The sequence below is a fragment of the Planococcus citri genome, chromosome 1 (genome assembly GCF_950023065.1).
Source record: "Planococcus citri chromosome 1, ihPlaCitr1.1, whole genome shotgun sequence".
Taxonomy (NCBI): domain Eukaryota; kingdom Metazoa; phylum Arthropoda; class Insecta; order Hemiptera; family Pseudococcidae; genus Planococcus; species Planococcus citri.
Genome location: NC_088677.1, coordinates 75,486,891 through 75,514,819, shown reverse-complemented (window position 1 = coordinate 75,514,819; position 27,929 = coordinate 75,486,891). Strand labels below are relative to the sequence as shown.

At 32.6% G+C, this 27,929-nt stretch overlaps 2 protein-coding genes across 2 annotated transcripts in view; both read right to left on the bottom strand.

Annotated features, from left to right (window-relative positions):
- The window catches only part of mwh (multiple wing hairs), a 34,092-nt gene extending 26,487 nt beyond the window's left edge, over positions 1–7,605 (bottom strand). The window contains exon 1 of the mRNA XM_065346592.1: positions 7,215–7,605. Within this exon, the coding sequence (XP_065202664.1) occupies positions 7,215–7,232 (18 nt within the window). The 5' untranslated portion in view covers positions 7,233–7,605. The remainder of the gene's footprint in view (positions 1–7,214) is intronic.
- A 3,343-nt stretch (positions 7,606–10,948) lies between these two features.
- Positions 10,949–27,929, bottom strand: part of LOC135832991 (dentin sialophosphoprotein-like) — a 53,218-nt gene continuing 36,237 nt past the window's right edge. Inside the window, exons 3-5 of the mRNA XM_065346568.1 lie at positions 18,290–18,457; positions 16,684–16,773; positions 10,949–13,202 (exon numbers count right to left, since the gene is read on the bottom strand). Coding sequence (XP_065202640.1) covers positions 11,194–13,202; positions 16,684–16,773; positions 18,290–18,457 — 2,267 coding nt within the window. The 3' untranslated portion in view covers positions 10,949–11,193. The remainder of the gene's footprint in view (positions 13,203–16,683; positions 16,774–18,289; positions 18,458–27,929) is intronic.

Below are 27,929 nucleotides of genomic sequence, written 5' to 3'. Positions count from 1 at the left end.
TCAAATTGATAGGTAGGTAGCTCTATATATATAGGTACAAGCTACTTTGGTATATCGATGCGAACAAAATAGGCAGACAATGTTGTACTGATTTGCAACAGCTTCGACGCTTCTATTCATTCTGTAACACTTGATCAGTGATCTGAATAAATTACATATTTGAAGAAGAGCAGAACGTGTAGCATATTTTTCTTTCTTTTTTAATGATGACATCCCATTAGCAAAGGTTCTGAAGTGTGGCAATCTGTTGAGCAGCGTTATGATTACCATTTTCATATCGGATATTTATCATCATTGTACAAGAGGATGTATTTTTTTTTTTTTTTGTTTGGTCTGATCGCAAAATGATATATTGAAACTACTTCGGCTTCAGCGTTTTTAAATTTCGTATTCGATTATCGATTAATAAGCAGGTGGTACCCTGGAAATCATCAGCTCTAGTATAACGTGTACCTAAGAGATAAATGATGGCTCGATTTTCGCGGTCTTATAAAAAATGAATTATCAATAATAAGCTGAAAAATGAGTTCATCGTGAATTATTCGCGCTCCATTAAGTCATAAGTGTATATCTTATCCGCGATAGTACCTTTACGGACGATACAGTTATTAAATATTATAAATTTTCTATATAGGATAGCTTCGAGCTGATTTTATATAAATCAGTGTAAACGAGTAAATTACCAGATAAAAGATGTATATATTTAGTCTCTTGGTACTGAGAAGGTAGCCTATAGCCGATTAATTATATAAGAACTCGAAACAAAAATCTTCATTCGGATCAGTTTTTCATAAAGTTGGTGTATTCGCTTTGTTTATTCTCTAGGAATGATTAGCTGTATCTTATAGAAGATCAACGACATCGACATCTCTGCTGTGGATGCTGGTGAGTTGGTTTTAATAAAAGATGGGAAATGAGAAATAGGTAACTACCCATGTTATGAATTATTTGTTGTTATCAAGAATGTAAAATACGGTGCGATCGTACTATGTTTTTTCTTACTTTGGAAAGAAATTGATCGGCTTAAGATGTTTTTAATGATATATTGTTGATGTCCTGCTGAGTTATCATGGAATATTTTATATGTTCTTGGTATTCGAAAACTTTTTTACAATTATTTAGTACGTACAAAGTGTATTCGTACGTCCGACTGGTGAGTTGAATCCGTTATGAGTGAGGTTAAGGAATTGATACGTAAGTAGGAAAAAAATATGAATCATTAAAATATAGGTATGTTTGCCTACTTATAAGGTAGGTTGGTAGGTACTCGTATTTCTAAAAATATTTTTTATTCGAGTTTTATAAACTGTAGTTGTTATAGTCACATAGGTACTTTTTGGGATTTAGAATCTGGTGTTCTACGTAGGTACTTATAATAATTCAGACTACCTATCTGATTAGGAAAATTAAATTATTCTTCTGTTAAGAATTAGGTAGATAGGTAGGCAAGGTAGGTACCTAGTAACTCTAACAAAGGAACCTCTTAAAATGTCCACCACGAATTTGAACAGGACCACGATTTTCAAATAGAGCATGGTCTGAGACCCCCAAAACCAAAATCTCAGATGCCCAATTTTATTTTTTGATTTTTGGCGAATTTTTGAAAATCCAAATTTGACTACTTCAAGCGATTTTTTTCAAAATAGATATTTATTCATTCAAAATGATTAAAATGAGTCCTGAAACTAATTTAAACCCCTTAAATCCAAATTTTATTTTATTTTATTTTGCAATTTAGGTCTTTCCAACAGCTAAAGCCAATTACAGGAGAGACCCTAAGATTTGCCCCAGAGAAACAAGTTTGAGAACTACAAAAGTGCAAAAGCAAGCAAAAAGGAGAAAAAAAAGGAAATATTTATAAATGTAGTTCTTCCTACCTAAAAGAGAATGTAAGAAATAAGCAAAAAAGTATAACACCAAACAGAAGAAATACCTATAAAAGAGAGGGGAAAAAAACACGGAAAACTAAAGGAAAATAAAATACAGAATATGAAATGGTTCACAAACAGCTCCCACTGCGCCCCCACTCCTACTCCCATGCCATCCCCACCACACGTCTGAAAGCAGACCTACCCATACTAAAGATATTAGCATCTGCACACCTACAGAGGAAAGCGTCAGAGATACCCATGACGTTGTTCATAGAAGATGCCTTCATCCTAAATGTGTTGTAATTGTTTAAGGAGAATATTTTTTTCTGCCTGGAGTGGATTTTTGGGGCCCAGAAATTGATTTTTCCCAAAAGGTTACTGTCATTTATGTTGCAGTGGATGAGATCATATAGAAACATTAATGCAATTGAAGAGGTCTATTCCAATTCCAAAGTGGATTAAGTCATTTTTCCCCCCAAAAAATGCGTTTAAAATTTTTGTTGCTAAAATCTGTTCTGTTTCGAAAGGTTGGTGCACCTTTCCTTTCTTTGGACATGGAACAATCGCTTGTAGAAAAAATTATTTTGAAAATACAATGACTTGACCCTTTTTTGAAGTAAAAATCACCGTAAAACATGCATTTTTTTAAAATGACATAACCAACTTTGGAATAGAGCTCTTTTATTGTTTCTCTTCTTTTTTCCAACAGATCCACTTCAAACCCTTCCAAAAGTTCTTTTTGTGATAAGTCATAAGGATAATATTCAAAAGTCTTTAAATGTGTCATTCCGCAGGTAAAGGGCCCATTTGGTCGATATTGAGTTGGGGGGGGGGGGGTAAAGTAGACCTCCGGAGCAATCATATGAGCTGGATAGAAGCCCAAAAAGTGCAAAAAAACTCCAAAAAAAAATCCAGAACTAAAAATTTGAAAAACTCAACTTTTGAGAAAAATGCCTTCAAAGTTTTTTTTCTGAAAAAAGCTGAAATTTCACATAATCCGAAAACCTTCATACCTAAAATTGAAGATTATTGTTTCTGATGTCAAATATTACTACCCACCTGCAATAGCGATTTTTTTTACTCAATATTTTCATGTTTCTGAGTATTTTAAGCCTGAAAAACAATGATTAATAAATTTAAATTTTGCATAAAAATTCATTACTCTGTTCAAAAGCAGAAAAAAAATGATTAAATTACATTTTCTGTCAAAATTCAACTTGTAAAAATAAAAATCATGAAAAAAAGTTTTCAAAAAATTTCTTCCTCGGGCGCGATTCAAACCCAGATCTCCTGCTCCGCAATCCGTTATCAGTGTCACATGGCTAACGCTGCATCAACGTAAAACCGGTTTTTGAATGGTATACATGTTGCCACTGACAACTAGGTGCAGTATAATTTGTAGGGTATTTTTTTGGAAGCGAATTTACTGCTAAAAAGCAAAAACGACCAAATGGGCCCTTTATAGAAAAACTTTAGTTCCGTTTTTCTCTGCTTGGGGCGCACCTGCGGCCTTGATACTTCGACACGAGATAGTCGGATATGTTCTACATCAAAATCCATCAAAACCTCGATTTTCGATTTTTTCAACTGTTTCACTAAAAACACAATTATCTCGATAAATAGAAACGACCAAATGGGCCCTTTACCTACGGAATGATACAAATATAGGTATTTCAAAAATCTAGTTTGAATTTTTTCAAGCTCTTTTATACATTTTTTAGTATGAGGGAACTAAACTAGTACACCAAACTCCAGAATTGACCTTATGAAGGACTAGAAGGAGAAGTATAAGACTTTGAGTGTAGGTACTTATTCTCTTGAAGTGCACAGAATTTCTGACAACAAAATAGGCCATCCTCCTTGCCTTTGCTATCACAATGGTAGTATGATACTTGAAAGTAAGTCCCACATCAAGATTTATAGCCAGGTCCCAAACAGTAGTTAAAAGACAGAGTTCTTCCCCACTAACTGTGTACTTATACTCCAAAAGAGTTTTTTTATGAGTAAATGTCATTGTTGCACATTTAGAAATACTAAGGGGCAGTTTGTTCTCAGTACTCCATTTTACAAACATATCCAAATCTGCTTGAAGACCCTCACAATCCTTTATATCTTGGATTTTCTTATATATCTTAGCATCATCAGTGAATAGCTCTATTTCAGAATTACCTATCACAGATGGAAGGTCATTTACAAATAAAAGAAAGAAAAGGGGACCCAAGTTCGAACCCTGGGGAACACCCGATGGACAGGAGTAAATACTAGATATTTTATTTTTGTAAGAGACATATTGGGTTCTACCATTAAGATAAGACCAGAACAAATTACACAATTCATTGGAGAAACCAAGTCTGGCTAGTTTTTGAATCAGCTTTCGATCGAGCCATTTTGGAGCATACAGTACGATTTTCGATTTTTCCAGAATTTTGATACTTATTTCTCCAGAAGGCGTGGAAATTAACTTGGACAGCTAAAATAATCGACCTGGCCGATTTCCGGGTAAACATTTCAAACACGTTTTTTTACCAAAAAAAAAAAAATCAAAATTTTCTTGTTCAAAAGAACATTTTTGAAATTTGAACGAATCGTTGTTTCTATACTAAAATCAGCCTCCTGAATCCGTATTTCACAATTTTGAGCCATTCTGGAGCCTCCAGCACGGTTTTAGATTTCCTAAGAATTTTGAAATTTCGCCAGAAAGCGTGGAAATCAACTTGAGCAGTTAAAATTCGGATTTTGGCTTACATTCGATCTGTTTAACGATTTTACCCACATTCGAGCTGATTTCCAGGCGGACACTTCAAGTTCGAGGGCGTTTTTTTGATCTGAACTTTGAGGAAAACCTTAAAGTCTGCAATTTTCTCACGATGAGAAAATTTTTGAAAATTGGTCGAATTTTTTTTCTAGACTGAAATCCAATCCACCCTCCCCCCACGGTTTTGAATTTCACACTTTCAAACCATTCTAGAGCCTCCAGCACGATTTTAGAACTCTTTAAAATCTTTCAATTTCTCCAAAAATCGTGTAAATCAACTTGGACAGCTAGAAACCGAGTTGTATAGCTCATACTGGACCTGTTCAATGATTTTATTCACATTTGGGTCAATTTACAGGAGGGCACCTCAAGTTTGTTTTTTTTAACCAGATTTTTCACAAAGAAAAAAGTAAAAAAATAAAAAGATTTCTTAATCATGAGAAAATTTTTGAAATTCGCCAAAATTGCTGTTTTTAGACTAAAAATCAACTCTCTAAATTTGAATTAAAAACTTTCTAGACGTTCATGGAACCATTTCAAAATTTTAGAGACATCGAAAATTGCGTTGATGGCTTCAGAATAGCTCCCAGGGGGGGGGGTGATTTGGATTTGGTGAGTTGATCTGTTGATCATCATTTTGACTGAATAAAATATTTATTTATTTTAATTTTTTTTATACTTAGCATAAATCGTCTGAATTATCTACGTCAAATTGGGATTTTTAAAAATTTGTCAAAAAAGAAAAATCACATTGAGCAGCTGAAATTTTGGTACCCCCGGAAAGGAGAAATGGGCCCTCAAAGAGAGTCATTTTGGAAAAAAATAAGTTTTTTTTTCGCTCCTATCGCAACCCAACCTGTTTTGGGAAAATGGGCTGGTCCCAAACGAAAGTATTTGAGATATAATCCAAGACCATTTTTGGGGTTCTATTGAGCGGTTGAAAGTTTGCAAATCACTCAATTTTGAATAATTTTGTATTTTGAAAATTTTTTCTCAACAGATATTTCGCATTAATTGAGCCAAAATATTGAGAGATATGATTTCTGAAACTGGGGAAATATTTTGGAACGCAATGGTGCCGATTTTTTAGTAATATTATAATCAGTTTCCAAAATTCGAAAAAATTTCCCAAGTTTTTGGCTATTTTTCTCAATGTATTTGAATTGGCAATAATGACCAAAAAAGTTGGAACCACTGGGTTCCAAAATATTTTCCCAGTTTCAGAAATAATTCCAAAATTTTGCTTAAGTTAATGCGAAATAAGTATCTATATGGATAAAACACAAAATAAGCAGTTTGCAAATTTTCAACCACTCAGTAGAGCCCCAAAAGATAGATCGATGCAGCGAAAAAAGTGCTGATTTTTTCGAAAATGAACCTCTTTGAGGGACACATTTCTTCCCTCCAGGGCTCTTTCGAAGCTAAAACAATTTCCTTGGTATCTTTCAAATCAAAATGAAGGTCCATGTTGAATTTGGTCAACATCCGGCGACCATTTTTTTCGCGATCCACCTTGATGTTCAGACAAAATTTCGGTTCCCTGGGTCAATTAGGAAGGCTCAAGAGTTTGTAGAGTGTGATAAAAAGTTTTTCAAGGTCAAAATTGTTTAAAAAATGATTTTCTCCCCTCCAAACAGCTGATTTATTCCTATCGACTGATTCTCAAGTTTGACTTTTTTGGCCTTTTCCACCCCCTTCACCTCTTCCTGAAAATTTGAACAAACCCTTTCAAAATCCAACGCCAAATCAAGCATAAATACCAAATGTGAATTTATTTTGTTGCAATCCCTTCAGCTAAGATTAGCTTATACAACTTCACGTGGAGGAAGAGAAAATGAAAAAAAATTGCAGACAAGCATGAAAACGATGAAAATGGATCTCTCGGACTCCAAAATCATCCCACCCCCAGCTTGGAATTTTTATAGACTATACGATCCTTATTCCTCCTTTCTTCTATGCAGAATCGGACTAAAATAAAACTATTGAAAAAAAAAAACTTATTTTGAAGCCTTCACAGATGGATTTTTGGATTTTCCAGCAAAAAAAAAAGAGGGTCAAGACACAAATTATCAAGAATCGTTTCTATTGACTCAAAAAATTCAAAGTTATTTTCAGAACTGGAAAAGCCAAATGTCATCATTCCACCTAAATTGGATCAAATTTTGTATTTTTCATGGGAAATGAATCAATGTGTTTTAAAAAATTCAACAAAAATCGAAAAAAAGGAGTCAGCAGCCGTTTGGTTTGGAGAAATACTCCATTTGTATTTTTTTTCTCATTCTGGTTTTTTAAATTTGATATACATACGAGTACATAACATTACATAGTAAAACAATTTTCTTTTTACATTGTTTCAAAACATACTCACTCATCTTTTCTATGAGTTTTGAAAGATGTTCGAGCATCATCATATTATTATGTTTACTTGCGTAAGTTGGGTACCTATGCTTTATTCTTATCTATACAGATTATTATGTAATATCACTCCAAAGTTATTACTTTTCCCCCTTCAAATTCTCCACCGGCTGCTTTAAAAATATTGTTCGAAAAACATTTTTTTAAAATAAGAGTCGCAAATGACTACATACCTTTTGAAACGGATTCATTGGAAACCGATGAACAACTTTTCAGCGTATTTTTTCGAATAACTATACCAACTGTGTTAAAAAATCACAAAACTGACACCGAATGCATTTTTCAATGGTAACTCTTCGTTAAGAAATAAATAGATCGGCACTTTAATTCACTCACGTCGTTTAGAGCATCGCGAATAATAAACTAATATGCGATACTTCGCGATAGTAATTAATAAAAATACAATATTTTTATTCAAAGTGTAATAAGAAGTACAGAGTTTCGTAACACAACTTACACCAACGTTAACATGTAAACTGAAATAACATCAACAGGTATCAACAACAATGAAACGAACCACTACCATCTACAACTACTACTCTATTTCACGTTCACGAAATTATGACCATTATCGAGGTAGAATTTACCAGAGTGAAATACGGAGCTGGAGAATGCTTATGGCCTCTTGTGGAAAGACGCTCGTGTAAGTGGCGACAGTGAACTTGTTTTTTTAGACTGGACAGGTATTATACCTTATTACAGTACAGATTACTATAGAGGTAGGTAGGTAGGTAATTCTTAAATCTACCTGTGAGGTGTAAAGATGATGTTGGTTTCACTGGTGTGGTAGTTTGGTTGCTCGACTTCATCAATGAAGGCAAAAATGTTGTGAAATTATTCAGTGAAATGCATTCTTTACTCACCTCACTAGCATGTCATCCACACCTCAGAATCAAATTTTCAGAAAAAGAGCAAAAATGCAGATGAAAATGGGAAACTTGGTTTGTTTTGTACAAGTAGGACTATTTCCAAAATTTATATAATGTATTTTACTGTTGATTTTTTGGTATACATATTTTATCGTTTAAAAAGTGTTATTTTCAATTTTTTTTTTTAATTTAAAAAATAGTTACCCGTCTGAAATTTTTGCATTGATTTTTTACTGTTTGATTAAGAATTAATTGGTTATGAGAATTTGAAAAAATATTAAGTATGTATATTTTATTTACAAATGAAAATTCAAAATAAAAAATAAAATAAATTATGACACTTACGTTTTAATTTTTCAAATGAAATTTTGAAAAATCTTCACTTTTCGAGTAGGTAGGCACTTTTCAGTAAGTATGGATTTTTTTTTGAAATCCAATTAAGTACATAAAAATCAGAATTTATAAACATTTTTTTAATTGATTTTTTTACCTACCTGTTTCAAAATATTTCAAATTCTCCGTATTCATTTGAATTAAAAAAATAAAAAAACAATAAAAAATAAATATAGACATGATTTTAAAAATTTTTAACAAAAAAAAGTGTGCTTCGTTTTTGAACTTCCAGAAAAATATTCTCCACAATCATCTCGAATTTCAAAAGGAAAAAATTAAATGCAAAATAATTTTGAAAACTGTTATTATAGTAAACTTATTTGCGTTTTAAAATATTTTGAACCGAATTATCAAAAAAAATCTAAACAGAATTAATTTGAAAAACAACAATTTTGAAGCTGAATGCAAATATTTTCAACTTAGTACTGGAGCTTCCAGCTGTAGTATGACTCTTCTTCGGCAATTTTAAATCATTCCAGAAGAGGTTAAAAATAATTTAATCCTTTCATAAGTTCGACATTTGACATTTGAAATCGATTAAGATCGGTGAATCGCGAATTCGAGGTGACGAGCTGAAAAGTGCATGGAGAAAATTCAGCTTTTTCTGGAGGCTCCAGATCGGTAAGAAAATGATGTCAATCGAATTGGGAAGTCGACTTTAGGATGCAGCAGAAATTTCGACTAATTTCTTGCAAAAATTAACGTTTTTTGAATTTTTTTTTATTCAGATTTTTTAAAAATACACTTTCAACTCGTCACTTTGGATTTGCAATTCACCGGTCCCAATTGATCTGGAATTAATGTCGAACTTACGGTAGAATTAAATTTTCAGCTGCCAAAGTTGATTACAAAACCTTCTCGAGTGATTTGAAATTGCTGGAGGAAAGTCAACTTTTGCTGGAGGCTTCAAATTGACTGGAAAATGATGCCAATTGATAAATAACATGCTTCTGATTGGATGGCAACTTGAAATTTTGAAATTTGCAAGATCTAAACCTTGCCGAAACGCGTCTATTTATTAAAGTTTCGTGCAGTAAAAGGAGTGAAATTATTAAAAAAAAAAAAAAAACGTTAAAAAGGAAGAAAACACTAAATTTTACCCGATTACTTTTAAAATAGGTACCTACATCATCAATTCAGGATTTATCCCATAAATTAAAATCAAAATTTAACAGTTTGAACATTTCAATCCTGATTTTGATCAATTTGAATTTCTATCAAAGGATTGTATAAAATTCTTGAAAACAACGTTAGCTTGTGGGAAAATCATCACTCGTAAAGTGGTTCTGTTGTAATACATAGTTTGTGTTCTTTTAATTTCAGATTTAAAAAAAAAACTACCTACCTAATCTAAAACTTCAATCTCCAAGATTTTACAAGATTTTATGAGCAGTAAAAAGCAAACAAAATTGTAATATTCTAGAAATAAATTGGAATTTTTTTCTCCAATTTAAAATTTATATCGTTTCCCAATTACCTCGTAAGAAAATTATGAAACAAAAAAGGTACAGACAGAAAACAGGTATCAGTTTAGATTTGGAACTTAGATGGAAAAAAAATTGTGTAGGTATTTTTGATTTTAGATTTTTGAAAAAAAAATTAACATTATTGAAACAAAAAGCAAAACTCAAGTTACCTATTCTGAGTAGTTTTGAAGCTCCAACACATTTTTGAAAGTTGAAATTTCAACATGTTAAAAAATGAAGTAATTTTTGGGAATTAAAATTAACTACACACCTTAATTTCAGCACGCTGAGTCGACAGGAGGTACCTATATATGAAAAATAACCAAATTGTAATCTTTGAGAGAAAAAAAAACGAAAAAAAATGCCTCACCAAGGATCAGGTTACCTTTGTACTTTATGTAATTTTAACAAAATTTCATTTCATTTTGATACTTAATATTGGATCAACTTCAGTTCTAATGTTTCAAAAAAAAATCCACAAAATTGTGCTATTTTAATTTCAGATTTGGAAAAAAATGCAACAATAATTTAGGAGGTAAAATGTACCTACTTTTATAAATGTAAATTTTGGATTGAAAAAAAACTAGATCAAGATTGCAATCTCTCAGGTATTAAAAGTAAAAAAAAAATCAAATACACGAAGAAACAAACAAAAATTGTGTCCTTTTCTCGAATTTACAATTTCCTAATCACAAACAACACGTCTCTAAGAAAATAATGGAGCAGAAAAGATATTAAACAAAAGCTGCACCATTTTAAACTTTTGTTGTGACTGTGAGAAACTCAAATTGTAATCTTATAGGGAAAAAACCAAAATATTGCGTTCTTTTGATATCACTACTTAGTGATAGAAAATGAAAAGTGGAAAAAATTGTACCTAATACTTTTTTGGGAGGGAGGGTGGATTGTAATATTTTTTGGGGGGATAGTGATATTTTTTGGAGGGGATTGTAGATAATATTTTGGGGGGAGGGGAATTATTGTAATATTTTTTGGAGGGAAAACTGTATTTTTTGGAGGAAAAAAACTGTAATATTTTTTGAAGGGAAAAATTGTAATATTTGGGGGAGGTGGGAAATATATTATTTTCAACATGGGGAAAAATCAAATTGCAATCTTTTTTATGGTTCTTCTAATAAATAGGTACTCGAAAATTCTATAAAAAGTAATTGAAACCCCTAAAACACAAATCATCATTTTATTTTATTTAAAAAAAAAATAAAAATAAAAAGAACGAAAACATATAAACAATTGAAATAAATTATATCTACATTTGCACGATATAAAAATAATATACAAAAGAGAGAAAGAAAATAAATACTAAAAATAAATAAAAAATGCATTACAGATAAATATGACTTTTTCTTTACTTCACATTATAAAATAATAATAGCCTGAATAGCTGGAAAGTTCAATGGGTAACATCAATGCGAATTTCCATCGTTGGAATCGTCAACAGGTGGAAGTCTCATACGTTTATGATTTCGACTACTCCTCTGTTCTTGTTCTCGTTCTATCCCAAATCTATGATCTTGCTGACTCGATGAGGATGGAACATTACCAAGACTGGGATAAGCATTGAAAATATTTAACGGATTCGCCTTGGAATCCGATTCAGGCAGTGCTAGTGGTAAATTCAATCTACCTAATCTAGGAGGAGTATTTTGGGTTTCTTGAATCGGCGACATTCTTATTTTATATAAATGTCCTCCGCTACTTAGGAAAGAGGATACTTCGGGTTTTATGTTGAATAAAGGAGGCAAATTCATACGTTTGTGAGTTCTAGCGCTACTTCTCAGAGGATGAGCTTGAGCTGCACTGGCTGTCGATGATACTCGGATGGTCTGTTTGGAATGGAGATCAAATTTCCTAAACTCTTCGTCGTCATCGTCATCGTCGTCATTGGCGTAATCGTTATTGCTGGAGTTTTCGTTATTGGCTAAGACAATGTTACTGGAGCTGCTTTCGTCCAGGTCTTCGTCGCTGTCGTCTAGATCATCGTCTAGATCTAGTTCTTCGGAAGATGAATCGTTTTTCTTCGTGCTGCTTTCGTCATCTACGTCGAAAACGCTATCGACAACGTCTTCGAATTCATCGTCGTCGTCGTCTTTTGCAGGAGCTTTGGTTGTTGGACGATTGATTTTTAAGCCTAAAGTTGAGCTAACGGTGTTCACTTCCATGATTCTGTCGTTGATTGTGGTCTTGGTATCGGAATCTACCTCGTTGTATTCGTTATCTGGAGTCGATTCTGTGGCGCTGCTTTCAATTGTGGCTACTTGAACCATATTATCGTTAGATGAGTTGGAGATTTTTGAACTGTCTCCTTGCATTACACTGACTGACACTGATGTCGAAGTGACCGGCTCGAAATCTCCATCTGGGGTTGATAGGTTGACTGGGATGTATACTTTTTCAGTCGATTGGAATTGCTGAGTCGTTGGTACGTAATAATTGCTTATTGTGTGTTGTTCTTTATCATCCATGGTAGACAGGTAGTTATTTTCTGTGGTTTGTTGTTGGCTCAAACTACTCGGGTATATTTTATCAGTAGTGATTTGCTGAGGTACGGTTGGAATATAGCTTTGTAAAGATTGTTTGATCGTTTGAGGACGTATACGTTCAGTTGGCTTGTACTGCGATGGAGAAATGTAAACTTTATCCATGGTAGAAGCTAATTTCTCCGAATCAGGGATCATCACAACTTGATCCGAAGTGGTAGAGTGTTTTTCGGAAGACGATTGGTATAATTTATCAGAGGGTGGAGAGACGTAGACTTTATCTGAGGATAAACTCGACGCACTGATTGGCTTTTCAGTACTGGCAAGACCTAATAGTTTCGAAGGAGTTGATAGGACTAATTTTGTGGTCACTACTCTTTGTGGTTTGGCTTTCTTGGCAGGAGCTGAAGTAGTTGGAAAAGGTTTCGAGGTGATAATTTGCTGAGGTTTGTAATTGATAGGAACTGCATTAACGTTATTCTTCTTTTTCTTGTTGGGGGAATCTGATTCGAAAAAGCTGTCTAGGAAGTCGTCACTCAATGCTGAAAATCCAGTGTAGTCTGTTTCGCCGGACTCGACTGTGTTTTCAGATTCGTTTTCGTCGTCGTCTTCTAAACCAAAGACGTCGTCGTCTTCGTCATCGTCGTCGTCGTCATCATCGTCATCGTCGCCTGGTAAATCGAAATCGTCGTCGTCGTCGTCATCTTCATCGTCTTCGTCGCTGGGCACTGGTTTACCTGGTTCGACGTTTATACCTTTGGGACCGAATTTGAAACACGAGACTCTGAGAGCTGCTTCAACGTCATCTAGAGCACGTAGTTCGAGACCTAGACAGGCGCGGATTTGGTCTCCGTCTCGGGAGATTCCGTAGATTCGGCCGCAGAATTTGGAGATACCGCCAGGTAAGCCCATGCAGATTGGACGTGGTTTTTTGCCTGAGGAGAGTAATAAAGAATTAGTGATGGAGAAATGAAAATTGGCAACATAATTTGTGGTGTACAGTCCAACAGGAAGAAAGGGCTGTAGAAATCGAATTTGGTCAACTTTGGTAAAGCTCAAAAAATTAAGTTGGATTTTACAGAGTAATGAGTTCGTTCCACGTTCAATGAATCAAAAATGGCCAAAAATGATCGGCACATTGGGGTGCAGAAAAATGTAAAGTTCCCTTTCCTCCAATTTTGAGTAAAATTTAGCCATTATAGCCGTCAAAATTGGTTAAATTTTCACATAAAATTCAAATATTTCGACAAAAATGTTTTTTTTTTTACAATTTTAGAAGAATTTTAGGCTCAAAATTGACTCATGATTTTTGAGATTTATGAAAAAGGGTCATATACGACTTAGGTATTAAAATGGGTTAAAATTTTGCAAGAAATTCAAATACATATTTCAATCACAACATTTTTTGAGCACTTTCAAGGATTTCGTAGGTTCTCAAAATTATATCTACCATTATTTTCAGGATTTTAAAGAATAAGATACTCGTACCTTTCAAAATGGGTTGAACTTTCTGCAGAAAATCAATAATTTCTATGAAACATTTTTTGAGCACTTTTGATAAACCCAAACTATAGGAACATGATTTTTGAGATTTTTGTAAGAGAATCATGTGACTAATCAAAATGGTTTATGCAAAAAAATCCAAATATCCAGACAGAAATGTTTCTTAGGAATTTTTGAAGAATTTTAGGCTCAAACATGGCCCACAATTTTGAGGATTATTGAAAAAAGTGTCACGTGTCGTGTCAAAATGAATTTAAATTTCGCGAGAAATTCAAATTGATAAAGCAACAAAAATATTTTTGAGTACTAGGTATTTTTAAAAAAGTACTCAAAAATAGTTTTCATGAAAATTTTTGATTTTTTGCTCCAAGTGACACCTTTTTTTATGTATCCTAAAAACCATTACCAAATTTTGGGTTCAAAATTTGAAAAAAAAATGGTTGAAAATAGACATTGTTGTTGAAACATTTGAAATATTTGCGAAATTTAAATCAATGGATTGCGTGACACGTCTGCCCAAAATTCCAAAATTTATGATTCATGACCCAATTTTGTACTCGAAATTCTCCAAAGAATGCTCAAAAAACTTATCAGCAGAAATTTTTGATATCTGTTGAAATTTCAAAAGAAACATTGTTATTGAAATTTTTGAAATATTTTCGAAATTTTAATCAATTTTAACATATTGCATGACACTCCGTCAAAACTTCCAAAATTCATGATTCATGACTCAATTTTGGGCTGGAAATTCTCCAAAAATGTTCAAAAAACTTTACAGCAGAAATTTTTGATTTTCTGTTGAAATTTCAACCCATTTTGATCAATTGCATGACACATTTTTCAATCCAATTTTAAGCTGAGAATTCTTCTAAAATGCTAAAGAAACATTTTTATTAAAATACCTATTTGAAATTGTTGCAAATTTTCACCTATTTTGATAAAAATACATGACATGATACCATTTTTATAAAATTCCAAATTTGGACTTGAAATCCTTCAATTTCGTCGAAATACTTATTTGCCTTTCTCGATAAGTTTCAAAACATATTTTGATTTTTGATGAGTCATGTGGCATTTTTTCGAAAATTCTGAGAATCGTGGCCCAAATTTGGGTTTACTTATTCTTCAAAAAGGCTCAAGAAAACTTTCAACACAAAGTTTTGATTTTCTTTCAAAATTTTAACCCATTTTGATAGATCGCAGAATATTTTTTAAAAAAGAATTCGAAAATCGTCACCCAATTTCCAGCTAACAACAATTATTAAAAGATATTCAAAAAATATTTTCGTCGAAATATTCGGATTTTTCTCAAAATTTCAATCCATCTTTGATAAGCCAGATCACATCAATACTAATACAATACTTCATCAAAACTCCCGAGAATCATGATCCAATTTAGGCTTAAAATTCGCATCATACCTTTTTGAAACATCTCCGAAAATCGTGACCCGATTTTGGACTCAAAATACTTGAAAAATTTTCAGGAACATTTTCGTTGGAAATATTTGAATTTTTTTGCATAATTATTTTAGCCCATTTTGATAGGTCAGATCGCATAAAACTTCAATTTAAAAATCCCAAAAATCATACCCTTTATTTAGGCTCAAAATTAATTTTTAAGAAAATCGTCGAAATGTTTGACTTTCTCGCAAAGTTTTAACCCATTTCAATAGGTCGTAATAAGGCACTTTTCAAAAATCCTGAAAATCAGGGATCAAATTTGGGCTTTTTACTCTTCGAAAATGCTTTTGAAAAGTTTCAATCAAAGGTTGGTTGCATGACATAATTTTTCAATAAATTTGAAAATCTTAGCACAATTTCAAGCTCTAAAAATTTTTTATTGCAATATTTGATTTTCTTGCGTTCTAATCTATTACGATCGGTTGCACACATCTTTTTGAAAAATCCAGAAAATGATGACCCGATTTTGGGCCAAAAATTCTTCAAATTTCATCAGGTACCTATATTTGAATTCCTCACGAAATTTTAACCAATTTTGATAGGTCTAATTGACACTTTTTCAAAAATCCCAAAAATTATAATCCATGACTCAATTTTTTGGGCTCAAAGTTCTCCAAAAATGCTTTTAAAACGTTTTCGTTGAAACATTTGAGTGTCTTGTAAAATTTCAACCAATTTTGAAGGATCTCACGGTCTTAATTTTGAATAATTCTACCACAATTCATTTTTATATGAAATTGGAGTGAGGGTGCAATTTCAAAATTGGATTGCTCTATATAGCTGTTTTTTTTTTGAAATGTTCGATTCAATGGACGTAGAATAACACTTTCATGATATGGATATGAATATGAATCCCTCCTCCCCCCCACAAAAAAAGTTTTGTGATTGTCTGGGGCTTTAATTAAAATATGTGAGGTGCCAAATGAAGGAGAATAAAGCAACACTAATTCAGTAAATTGCCTTCTTATCTCCACCTTCAAATCTATAGAAAACCGTCTCGTGGGATGAAGATGTTTGCGGGTATTGACCCTAAATTGTTTCAGATTTTTTTGACCTCAAAATTCATTTTGAAAAATCCAAATTATTGAGGAAAGGATTCCAACATTTGAAAAAAGGTCAAGAAGTCATTTGTACATTTAATTCTGTATTTTCTACCACTGATGGGTGAGTAATTTTTTCAGAATTTTTCGTGAATATAAAACCATTTTAAAATACGCTTTTTGTAAGTTTTCGACTTCGTAAGCCCTTCAAAAAATGCAATATTCAATTTGAAAAAAAAACATATCTACAAATGCTTTGACCATTGAAAAACTTATTTTATCAAATTTACTGGAGTTATCTCCGAAGAAGAAAAGGGGGTGCTCGAAAAGAGGCATTTTCGAGAAAATTATTGTTTTTTCGCTTTATAGCCCCTATTCCAGCCAAATTCAACTTATAGAAAATTTGTCTTACCTGAAATCGTAACATTTCGTAGAACTCTATCTCCAAAGCTCATAGTGACCAGCATCGAGTCGCCTTGGACGTACTTCAGGGTAGCACATCCTAAAATATTGAAAATAAGATGTAAGTAAAATACTTTCACAAAATATTGATTTAAATTAGTTCCTATTTAAGATATTCTTTTAGAAACAAAGTCAGCTATAGATATTTTAATGAACCTAATAAAGCCTTATTTTCTCGTGAGGTTCATCGTAGATATCTCTTCCTGCCAATAAATATCGTGTTTCTGCAGATTGATTTATTTTTCAGAGAAGATAAGGTAGGAGAGGTACGTATTTGAGTTTGACATACAAAGTGTAACGGAATCTCGTTCAATGAATCACATCGAATGTTCGAATCGCCATAGCAAATGATTACTAGATTTTTGTCGTAACTGTCATTAGACTAATAACGAAAACAGTTAGGTAGGTACTCTATACAAGACAGTATAGATACCTAGTATTGCACCGCAATTCATTTTCTCATTGACAGTTTTTTTTTTGCTGCTGATGTTTTTTAATTCAAACGATACCTTACTCGAAATTTTTACATTTTCTCAACAATTCAAGACGATTCATTAAACAATAATAATTGTTGAAATAATTATTTTACATGTTTTAATTTTTACGCATCATTGAAGACGTTCAATAGGTAGGTATGTACTTGAGATAGAGACAACCTTTTAAAATTCTGGGTTAATGTTTTTTGTCCAGTGTTCTCATGCATTAGATGGACCTGTACCTGTAGGTATTTATGTAGTATGAATTCGAGAGTAAATTTTTTGTCCAAAAATGTAGGTACTTGAATGAAATATTAAGATGTTAAATGACCTACCAACGTATTAATTTCTACCAGTACAGTTTTTATGTTCGGTTTACCTACTTACTATTAAAAAAAAAAATAAACCGTTGTGTAGGTATATGAAATTTTTATGGAAGTGGCCACGGTGTATAAATTTTAATGTATCCAGGTCCAAGAACCCATATGCATAAATTTTCTGTCGCGGATAAGATATTTTTTATTTTTTAATCATATCAAATCATTAAACTGTGATAGCGAATTGTGTTGATACTCAAGTACCAAGGTAGAGGTATATTGGTACATAAATAAACACACGTGAAGAATGCATCACCACAGCTGTTGCCAGTGAAAGTGAACATCAAAAACAATACGCATAATTGGCTCTCGTACCTTCCGATGGAAGCAAACAGAATACCTAACGACAATGATGACATTATCACGTATCTTAGATAAGTATTCGTTATCGTCACATAAAATAGAATAGTAATAGGACAGCCTATCCTAGATACCTTTACTTTGTGTACATATATTTTATAGGTACTTGATTTAATTTTCAATGTTTTTCGAAAGTCGAAATGAACGATTTATAATTTGATTGCTCGATCAAAAACTGTACTGGAAACGTAAGTAGGTAGCCAGCTATCTTGCATCTTGCAGATAGGCACTTGAAATATTTTTAGGCATCGGATGCTCACCAATCTGAGTGAATTTGTTAGATACGAATAATATCGGATTATATAGCTTAAATACAATATAAGATTTAATTACGTTAACGAACCAGGTCCTTTAACTGGAACAACAGGCAGTGAAAAATCTCTACAACAGTTGCATGTTAGATTTGAACACGAGCAATGCCGATTCGGTGTATTCTGTCTTTCTTTCCTCTGGTGGTCTTTATCGGTGGATTTTTCCAACTGTGATTTCCATTTTGTTCCGCCTTTCGGATCTGAAAACATATTTGAGTGTAAGAATATTAACTCGTTCGAAGAGAGAATCATTGTTAAACATGTAAATTTTTAACGAGATTATTAATGATAATTTTTTTCTTGTATACTGGAAGAGTTGCGATATTAGGGATACTATACGAGTAGTTTTAATCGTTTTAGTTAACTCTGAGAATTATTTGATGGCTCCCACGCAGCTGCATTCCAATTTTTATATGAAGTAGGCATATTATAATCCCATGATAGTTCACGTGTAGAAGATTACCTATTTAACGCAGATTTTTTAATGGAACGAATGTTTTCACTTTCAATTTTTATAGGTAGGTAATTCAGTTTCACATTTTTGAAATCGAATTTTATACATGTTTTTAATAAGATTAGCCTATTGGGATTTGTGATAACGAGTTTGAATAAGCATTACATTAGGATGGATCACGAAAAAAAAAAAAAAAAAAAGTTTGAGGAATTTGATCTAATTCAGCGGAGACATTAATTTGTAAGTTGAAAGTTGACATAGTGTATATGGCCCGCACTGCTTAAGGGGTGCAGATGTTAAGCACCACTTAAGGAGATGCCTATTTTATTTACCCCTTAAACCGATAGGTTATGGAAACGTGTAGGTATACTTTAAAGGGTAGGGGTAGAGGTGAAGTGTGGGGAGGGAGAAAATGTAAAATTTTGCTTGTATTATCGTGTAATATGCCGACTAGCGCGATAAAAGTACAGCTGTCTGAAATTTGGCCAAGTCGACGGACAAATGGGCGCTGGACAAGCCGAAGGACAATCTCAACGTTTTTTCGTTTCTAGCCTTACCTACTGGACATTATTCGATTTTTAACACGTAATAAATGTGTACTTATCATGTAGAATAACTTCCCGTGCTCAATTATTGGTTTTGGCGGGTTCATCAGGGTAAATAAAAAGGCAAGCCGAAGGACACAGATTTTGCGAAATATCAAAACTTCACAGATAAGTACGATCAGAACGAGCTGTAATGTAGTTTTTAAAAAGAACGGTGCGGGGTAACATTTCTATGAGAACAGTGAACCAGTGCACAGGGATGCGGAGCGGAACTGAACCGGAACGAACCGGAACGCTAAACCTCTAACTTTTGGGAGAATTTTGGCGGAGCGGAACGGAACCTGGAGCAACTTTCAAAAAATATGCAGGAGCGAAACCGGAACCGAACCGGAATAAAAATTTGGGTTTTTAAAGCTCCGACCTAACAAAATTTTTTGACCTTTAATGAACGATTTTCAAGATTATAGTGTGAAGAAAAGGTGTTTTTGCTGAAATTTTACCTCAATAAACTAGAAAATTGTGAAAAGACATGGTAAATGACATGAAAAAGACCATTTATACAATGTACTTTTGGAACAAAGCTGCAATTTTCAGCGATCAAAATTCAAATTTCTCATGTGAGCAGTGAGGTGGACTTTAAATTTCATTAAAACGCGCCTAATTCAACCATTTTTTTAAAATTTCGGGTATTTCAACATTTTCAACTTCAATTTTTGCTCAGAACATGAAAATTCTGATGTACTTTGAATGCAACCTTCTCTAAAACAAAAAAGAAAAATCGGAGCGGAACGGAACGCTAAACCGGAACGGAACGATATTTTTAATCGGAGCGGAACGATACAGGAAACCGGAACAGAATTATTTTTTATGTCGGAGCTGAACCCTGAACCCGGAACGAAATTCATTCCGCTCCGCATCCCTGCAGTGCAGCCACTCACCAGAAAAAAATGTTGGATTGGGAAGCTACCAAAAATAATTGAAAATTGCTCGAAAATTTGCGCAAAAAGTGTGTGACAGTTTTCAAATGTGAATTGTGAGCTTCCTATAGACTTATTGCAATTGCAATTTGCACAATAAGAGACCTTCATGTTCTATGATAATGAGAATGTGTCAATTTTTCCAAAAAAAAATGAAGTTCATAACACTTTATAACATTCATTTTCAAAAACATGATGTGTGACAGCCAAGTCGAAGGACATTTGGGGTATAAAATCAAATGTACACCAATGAAAGGAGGGTCTAAAAACCTCAATACCATGTGTGAAATGTGTGCGGGGTCATTCTTGAATGAACCAAAAAAAAAAAAAAAATTCATGCTAAAACCGTTGAGAAATTTGCCATGTACACGAATTTTACCTTTTTCTGAGAATTACCCATATACTGGGATTTTAGCGCCAATGACAAGACTTGGCTTCGAATAGTGCACAATTGCGGTTCCTCGTCGTGAAAAATACGTACAGTCGCCGGTCGCGATTAATTCTTCTTATCATAGAATTTCTCACCTTAAGTGTAGAATTCGTAATCTATGATAATGAAGTGCGCGACCTACACCCTTCGATTTACATCACCTTTGCATGTGATTAATACTAATGTAAATTCAGTGATCATGGATCCAATGATTAATAATTTGTTCCTTTTTGGTGATTCACTATGGTGCTGGTCATATGCGAATCATGCAAAGTGTTTACTAGTGCCTCTTTTAGTTAAGTTCTATCGAAGCCTTTGGTATTGGAAAGGCATCAGAAGAGATGGAAAAAGTGTACAGTTTTGGTAAGTAGGTTCGAAGTAACTTACTTGGACTAATTCATTTAAATGTAGCGATTAATTAGTGGTGATGATTTAATCTACAAATATGGGGGTTGTGGTTTCAATCAATTTAATTAATTTATTTATTTATTCAAATGGAGTTAAAACATTGTTATATCGTGTTTCTTTGGACTATTAATCATGTACTCACTGGAGCTGGGTATCTTTAGTTAGATTTAGCTACGATGTATACCTATTATTGTTACGATATTGTACCATGATGTGAAAATATTTATACTCTGCCTTGAAACAGTCCTTAGGCAACCATTTATGTTTGTAAAAGGATAATATGTTTTCCTATGTAAATTACATTTCAATAAAATGTTTGTAATTTGTCTTGAATGTTGGAATAAGTTCTTTCTTCATTACATAATAATTGACTATAGTAGACTGCATGACTGTTTAATGTCTCTTACTGAGCTAGTCCAGGCAAAAACTACTCTCATTCTTCCCTTAGAGAATGTGAGGAAAAATCTAAATAGGTAAGCAGGTCATTATCACTTGTTCTAACTATATACCAGGTATGCATGATTTAACTATATCAAAGTCACTCAGAAAAATAATCTAGCTTCAAAGGTGTCTCTGGAGTAGAAAAATAGGTCCTTGAAGAGGTGGAATTTTCGAAGGAAAAAATCATGGTTTTTTCGCTCCTGTCGTTATGCTCAACCTGTTTTTGGAAAAAGGGTTCAGTTCCAAGAGACGGTATTTGAGATCCTATGTCGACCTAGGCTATTTTCATTAAAATCCAAGACCACTTTTAGTGTTATACTGAGCAGTTGAAAATTCGCAAATCACTTATTTTTGGGCTATAATTCGTATTTTAAAGTTTTTTTTTGCTCGAATATTTCGCATTAATTAAGCCAAAACTAGGCCAGAGGGAATATGTTGGAACGCAGTCGAGCTAATTTTTATATTATTAATGCCAATTTTCACAAATTTGAAAAAATTTTATAAGTTTTTGGCAATTTTTTTCGATTTTTTAAACTTGATAATTTTTTCCAAAACAGGTTGGATAGGAGATAGAGCGAAAAAACCACATTTTTTTCGAGAATTCCTCTTCTTTGAAGACCCATAGTTATCTTATTTTCAGGGGCACCTCCGAAGCAAAACTACCTATCTTAGTAGGTATCAAGCAGTTTCCTACCAATTGTAGGAAGTACGATAATTTTTGCATTTCCTTTACATTACAATCGCATGATGCATAGCAAAAAATATCGACAGATAAAACTCGCCATTAAAAATTCTCGAAGGAAGCAATATATATACATAATATAACTAATAATTAATAACATAGATGATAAAGTAATGATAAGACGTAAATTTCGGAAATAATTTTATCATTGGCGGACGCGAACGTGTGCAAAGCAGAAATTGAAATGGCGAAAAGTGATAGATAAGTTGGAGAGCATTTTTCAAAATAGTATAAATTGATTTGAGAACTTTCGACGATTCATATTTCGTTTCTGTCGCTTCAGTCAGTTGTAACTAATTGCATTATTTGCGCATTTTTAATTCGTTATTAACTGAAGAAAATTTTACTCGATCTGATCGTATTAGTAAGTACATTGCATATACCTATCTACTTATTTATTGCGGGTTTATCTTTGTTTCGAAAATTGTATACCGATTTAATGAAAATCTAAGGTCTATTTTGGTAAAATCTCATATTAGTTAGCCTAGATAATTAGGTAGGTAGTTCATTCATTCTTCATTTTTTTTCTCCTGAAATTCTGCCACCTAATTTTATTATATTTTTGTGATGATTAATTTCAAATTTTTTTTTCAAATTTTATTTTTGAATCGAGTTAACAAAATGCCTCGAGTGATTATCGAGACTTCATTTTTTATACTGGAAAGGAGACAGGCACCGTATCTAATTTTATTATAATCCATTATATATTTTAAAGAAAAATAGCTTCATTCAAGTGCTCAAAATTTCTGAAAAAAATTCACAAAAATTAAGAATTTTTTGTTTCATGTATCAAAGTTACATCATCACTAGTTGCTAGCATCGCATCATTTTCATAATTTTGTTTATTTCAACTCAAAAAACTTATTTGAAAAAAAAAAAAAAAAACTTAGTTTGGAGTAATATTGCTTGAGTTTTGGAGGTTTTTTCAATGTGTCTTCACAATGGGGGTGACTTGGCGGGTTGAAATTATGAATTAAGGTAAGTTGAACCATCTGCTATCGATTAGTGTGTTTTTAGTGTGCGTAGCACACTATTGGTTTCGCTTTGAGAAATGAAATTTTATTGGAACTGAATGTTCTCTTAAGCTACCCAACCGTTTTTTGTACCTATTGGACACCATTTGAGAATCATTAAGGCGGAGGGAATAGATTAATTTTCATTCAATTCGGATGGGTAATTGCTGAGTAATTGCAATTTTAGTTCATTATTTTAATGCATTAAATCCTAAAAAAGGGAAAAGGGGACTTGTAGAACACCTGCCGCTCATTGTACCCTGCTATACCCCCAGTCTATTCCATCACCAGCTGTGTTTCATTGTACCCTGTTACACCCCCAGTCTGTTAGCTGTAAATTCCAAGTGGGCGTGGTTTGGTGGGGCGTTTACCAAACAAATATATTATTTTAATGCCTTAACCCTCGTAGCAAAGTGGTGGCTGAGTGGTTAGGGCATGTAGGTAGGAATAGGAAATTTAGGGACCCAGGTTCGAATCCCCGTGAGGTAAGTAGGTAGGTGACGGATTTTTCGTAGGAAAATTGGATAGGTAAATGATTTGGAGTTACTATGTAGTACATGGTAATGGGGCAAAAATAATGCTGAAACTGAGTTATGAATTATGATATCATTTGCTAACTAAAAATTCATTTCATTAATTTTTTGTCTACCTATAACCATAAGTATAAAGTAAGAATTACTTGACATGAATAATTTTTAACTTTTTACTTATAATTTAAAAATTACTTCAAAATGAGAAATTAAACTAATTTTTGTACAATTGAAACATGTAATTTTTATTATCATGATTTAGTAAAAATTATTAAAACAAAATGATTTTTACTATTGGTACCTATAGCAAAATTTATTAAAATGATAAGTTTTACTATACGATTACAGTAAAAATTATTGAATGGGATCTGGTACTTAATTGTGAGTATTTAGTTAAATTTTTTTGTAAAAATTACCCATATTTTTTTCGTGTAATAGGCAATGCAAATTCTTAACATAGGTATTTTATAAGATTTAATTCTTAATTTAGAATAAAAAGCAAGTTCTGAAAATTGGTTTGAAAATTTATAAATTTGAAGACAATGGAAATTCTAAAAAAAATAATATGAAAATTTGTATTCAGAGACGCTGAGAATTCCAAAAATTGATTAAAAGTTCTGTAAGTTGCAGATAATGTGAACTTGAAAATTATATGAAATAAGTATTGTAATATTTATGAAGAAGATGAGAATTCTGAAAAATTGGAGGCAATGTGAATTCCAAAAATTGAGTAAACGTTTTACAATTTGTCGACAATATGAACTTGAAAATTGAATTTGAAATTTTTTAATTTAAAGACAATAAGAATTCTGAAAAATTATTCAAAATTTGACTATTTAGAGGCAATGTGAATTCTAAAAATTGATTGCAAATTTCCTAACTCAGCAGCAATGAAAAATTCTGAAAATTTATTGAAAACTTTATGAAATTGTAGCGATGGGGAATTCGGGAAATCGATTTGAAATTTTGTAAATTTTAAAACAATGCAAACTATGAAAAACAACTAGAAATTTCTTAATTTAGAAGCAATACAAGCTTATAAATTATTATGAAATACCTATTGTAATTTGGAAAATATGAAAACACTGAAAAACAATTATTATTTTGAAGCAGTGAGAGTTTCAAAAATTCTCATCACTGTGACATGGTTGATTCACTTATGCACTACCTAGATGTAATAACGGTTATAGCTGTAGAAAAGGCAGCTAGCTACGCACACTTTGCAGCTAAGCTTTGCTTAGCTGTCTAGTTTGATTTTGAATCAATCGTTTTTTATTTATGAATTCTTGGAAAGTGACCGATAATACGCCAGGGTTAGGTTAATATCGGTCACCTCAAAAATTTCGTATGAAAGATCAGTTTAAAGTGTCTCAAACTGTTCATTTAATATTAGAAATTGGATAACAGTTCATTTCAAATGTTTACTAGAACATCTCTTAGAAATTTACTGAGTGCATAGGTATTTCTACTTTGTCTGCGCAGTCATCATTCCAAATACTTATCAAAAATTGCATCCAATTTTACATTTTCTACCTTCAGACTTACTTTTTACACTAAATTAGGTTACGTGAATAATCAAGAATTTTACAAAAATTTGTAACCAAAAACCAATAAACCAAAAATGATTTTTTTTATGAACCATACTCATATCTCTGGAAAAATGTTGTTTTTCGGATTAACCAAAAACCAATAATAATTTAGGTACCTACTTTAATTTTTGTTCAATTTTTTTCAATTATTTTTTCATGCAATTTTTTGTCTATTTTCTATTTTTTCCCTTCACTTTTTCATTTCAAAAATTTAAATAATTGAACGCTGATCTGAAATTTGAAACAGAGATGTTATAATTTTTTAAAACATTTTTATACAAATTAATTCATTTTGATTTTTTTAAAAATTAAATTTCAATTATTTTTGAAAAGAAGGAAAAAATCCTGAAAATTACAGCGCTTTACATTGAAAAAATGGCGAGGAAAAAATGAAAAAAACTAATAGGTATTGTAACCAAAAACGAAATAAACCAATAACCAATTATTATAAGTTTGATGATTTAAAAAAAACCATAACCATTCAAGTGAAAAAAATTCTGAATTCCATAACTTCTTTCAAAAAATATAATGAATTGGAGAAAAACTTTTTCTGAACAAAAATTCATTTCCAAGTGTCCCAAACACATGTACACAAACTTCACTTTGATTTTTTTTTGTAAATTAAAGTTCATTGTGCAGGAAAATTATTTCATTCGTGTTGTTCAATCAGGCATTATTTTTACTTTGATTCTGGTTTCAACGAAGATCTTAGAAATACATACTTAAAAGTACTACTTATTCCTGTCCACAGATTAAAAATGGATAAAGAAGCCCAAGACAATAAAGCAAACCAATGCAATCCGAATCACGAAAAAACGGGATCAGGACGCGAAACCGGGTATCACGGAACGGGAGATAAAGCTGATTTAGATAATCATGCAAACCAAAAAAATCCCAACAATGAACGATACGAAGGAAAAAAATAATTTAATCGTTTTCGTGAAATTTATATCTTGTAATTATTGGTAGAAAATTTATTTACGATTTGAATACATAATAATTATTTTAAAACTATGTGCGTTAGATATGTTTTTTGAAGCATCTTCCCAGAATGAAATAATCTTTCAGATAATAGGAATGTGATATGAGTTGCAATTTTTTCAAAATTACAGCGATTCACTTGTTTGTATGTATATCATGTGTACTAATGAGTTGATTGCGCGGACCGTCGTCGACTCTCGTGTACCTATCTAATTAAAAATTGGATGCATACTTGGATTAGAACATTAAAGTTGTATAAGATGATAAATAAATTATTCGTCGATAAGGGTAGATAATTCAAAATCCGAAAAGTGCATACTTGTATGATGTAGGTACTAGTCCGGCATATGACAATAGGAGTAATTGCACCCCCCCGCCGATCCTCCGGGACAACATTTTTCTTAAAGGGGACATCCTTAGGAACATTTTAATGCAAAGTTGCCAAAAAAAAAGTTGGCCTTACTTACAAAATGGCGGCCATTTTGATTGACAGGTCAGCCGAAATCGCAGATTTTGCGTTTTAACATAGGACTTGCACAAACTTTTTCAAACTTTACAAAGGTAGATCGAAAGATCATGCAAAAATTTATCACCTGTCCAAATTTCAAGTGCTAAAGTGCGTTTTTCGATTTTTGGTGAACTTTTGAAAATCGAATTTAGGCCAAAAATGAGGGAAAAAATCAAAATTTTACCAAATTGACCAAGAAAGCTGAAATTTGGGATATACCCTATTTTCAACATGCCAAATCGATTGGAAATGGTTTCAACCCGTTTTGAGCAGTTCTGGAGCCTCCAGCAGATTTTTGAAACTCGAAATTCCCACAAAATTCCATCAAATTGGAGTTGTAAAGCTAAAATTCATTCTAAAAACTAGTTTCAATACGCTACGAAGTACTGCAGGTGAATTTCAAGTTGTTTTGGAGCCTCCAGCGACTTTTTGAAAATTCCTGAAGCCTCTAGCAGATTTTTGAAACTTTAAATTTTCACAAAATTTCATCAAATAGAGATGAAAAGCTGACATTTACTCTACACTCCAATTTTAACACCCTCTGAAAACGACTTCTGGTGGATTTCAAGTCATTTTAGAGCCTTCAACGACTTTTTTGAAAATTACTGGAGCCTCCAGTAGATTTTTGAAACTTGAAATTTCCCCAAAATGTTATCAAACCAAGATGGAGAGTCGAAATGTATTCTGCGCACTAATTTCAATACGCTACGAAGTTGACTGCTGGTGAATTTCAAGTCTTTTTGGAGCCTCCAGCAACTTTTTGAAAGGTTGTATGACATTTTTTTGGAAAATTGAAATTTCCTAAAAGTAGCTGGAAGCTTCAAAACCATTTGAAACCACCATGTAGTCTGCGAAGTGAATTTCAGCTTGCAAACTCCATTTGATAAATTAATGTTGGGGAAATTTCAAGTTTCAAAAATCTACTGGAGGCTCCAGTAATTTTCAAAAAAGTTGCTGGAGGCCCTAAAATGACTTGAACCCGCCTGAAATCGTCTTCAGAGGGTGTTAAAATTGAAGTGTGGAGTAAATTTCAGCTTTCCATCTCCATTTGATG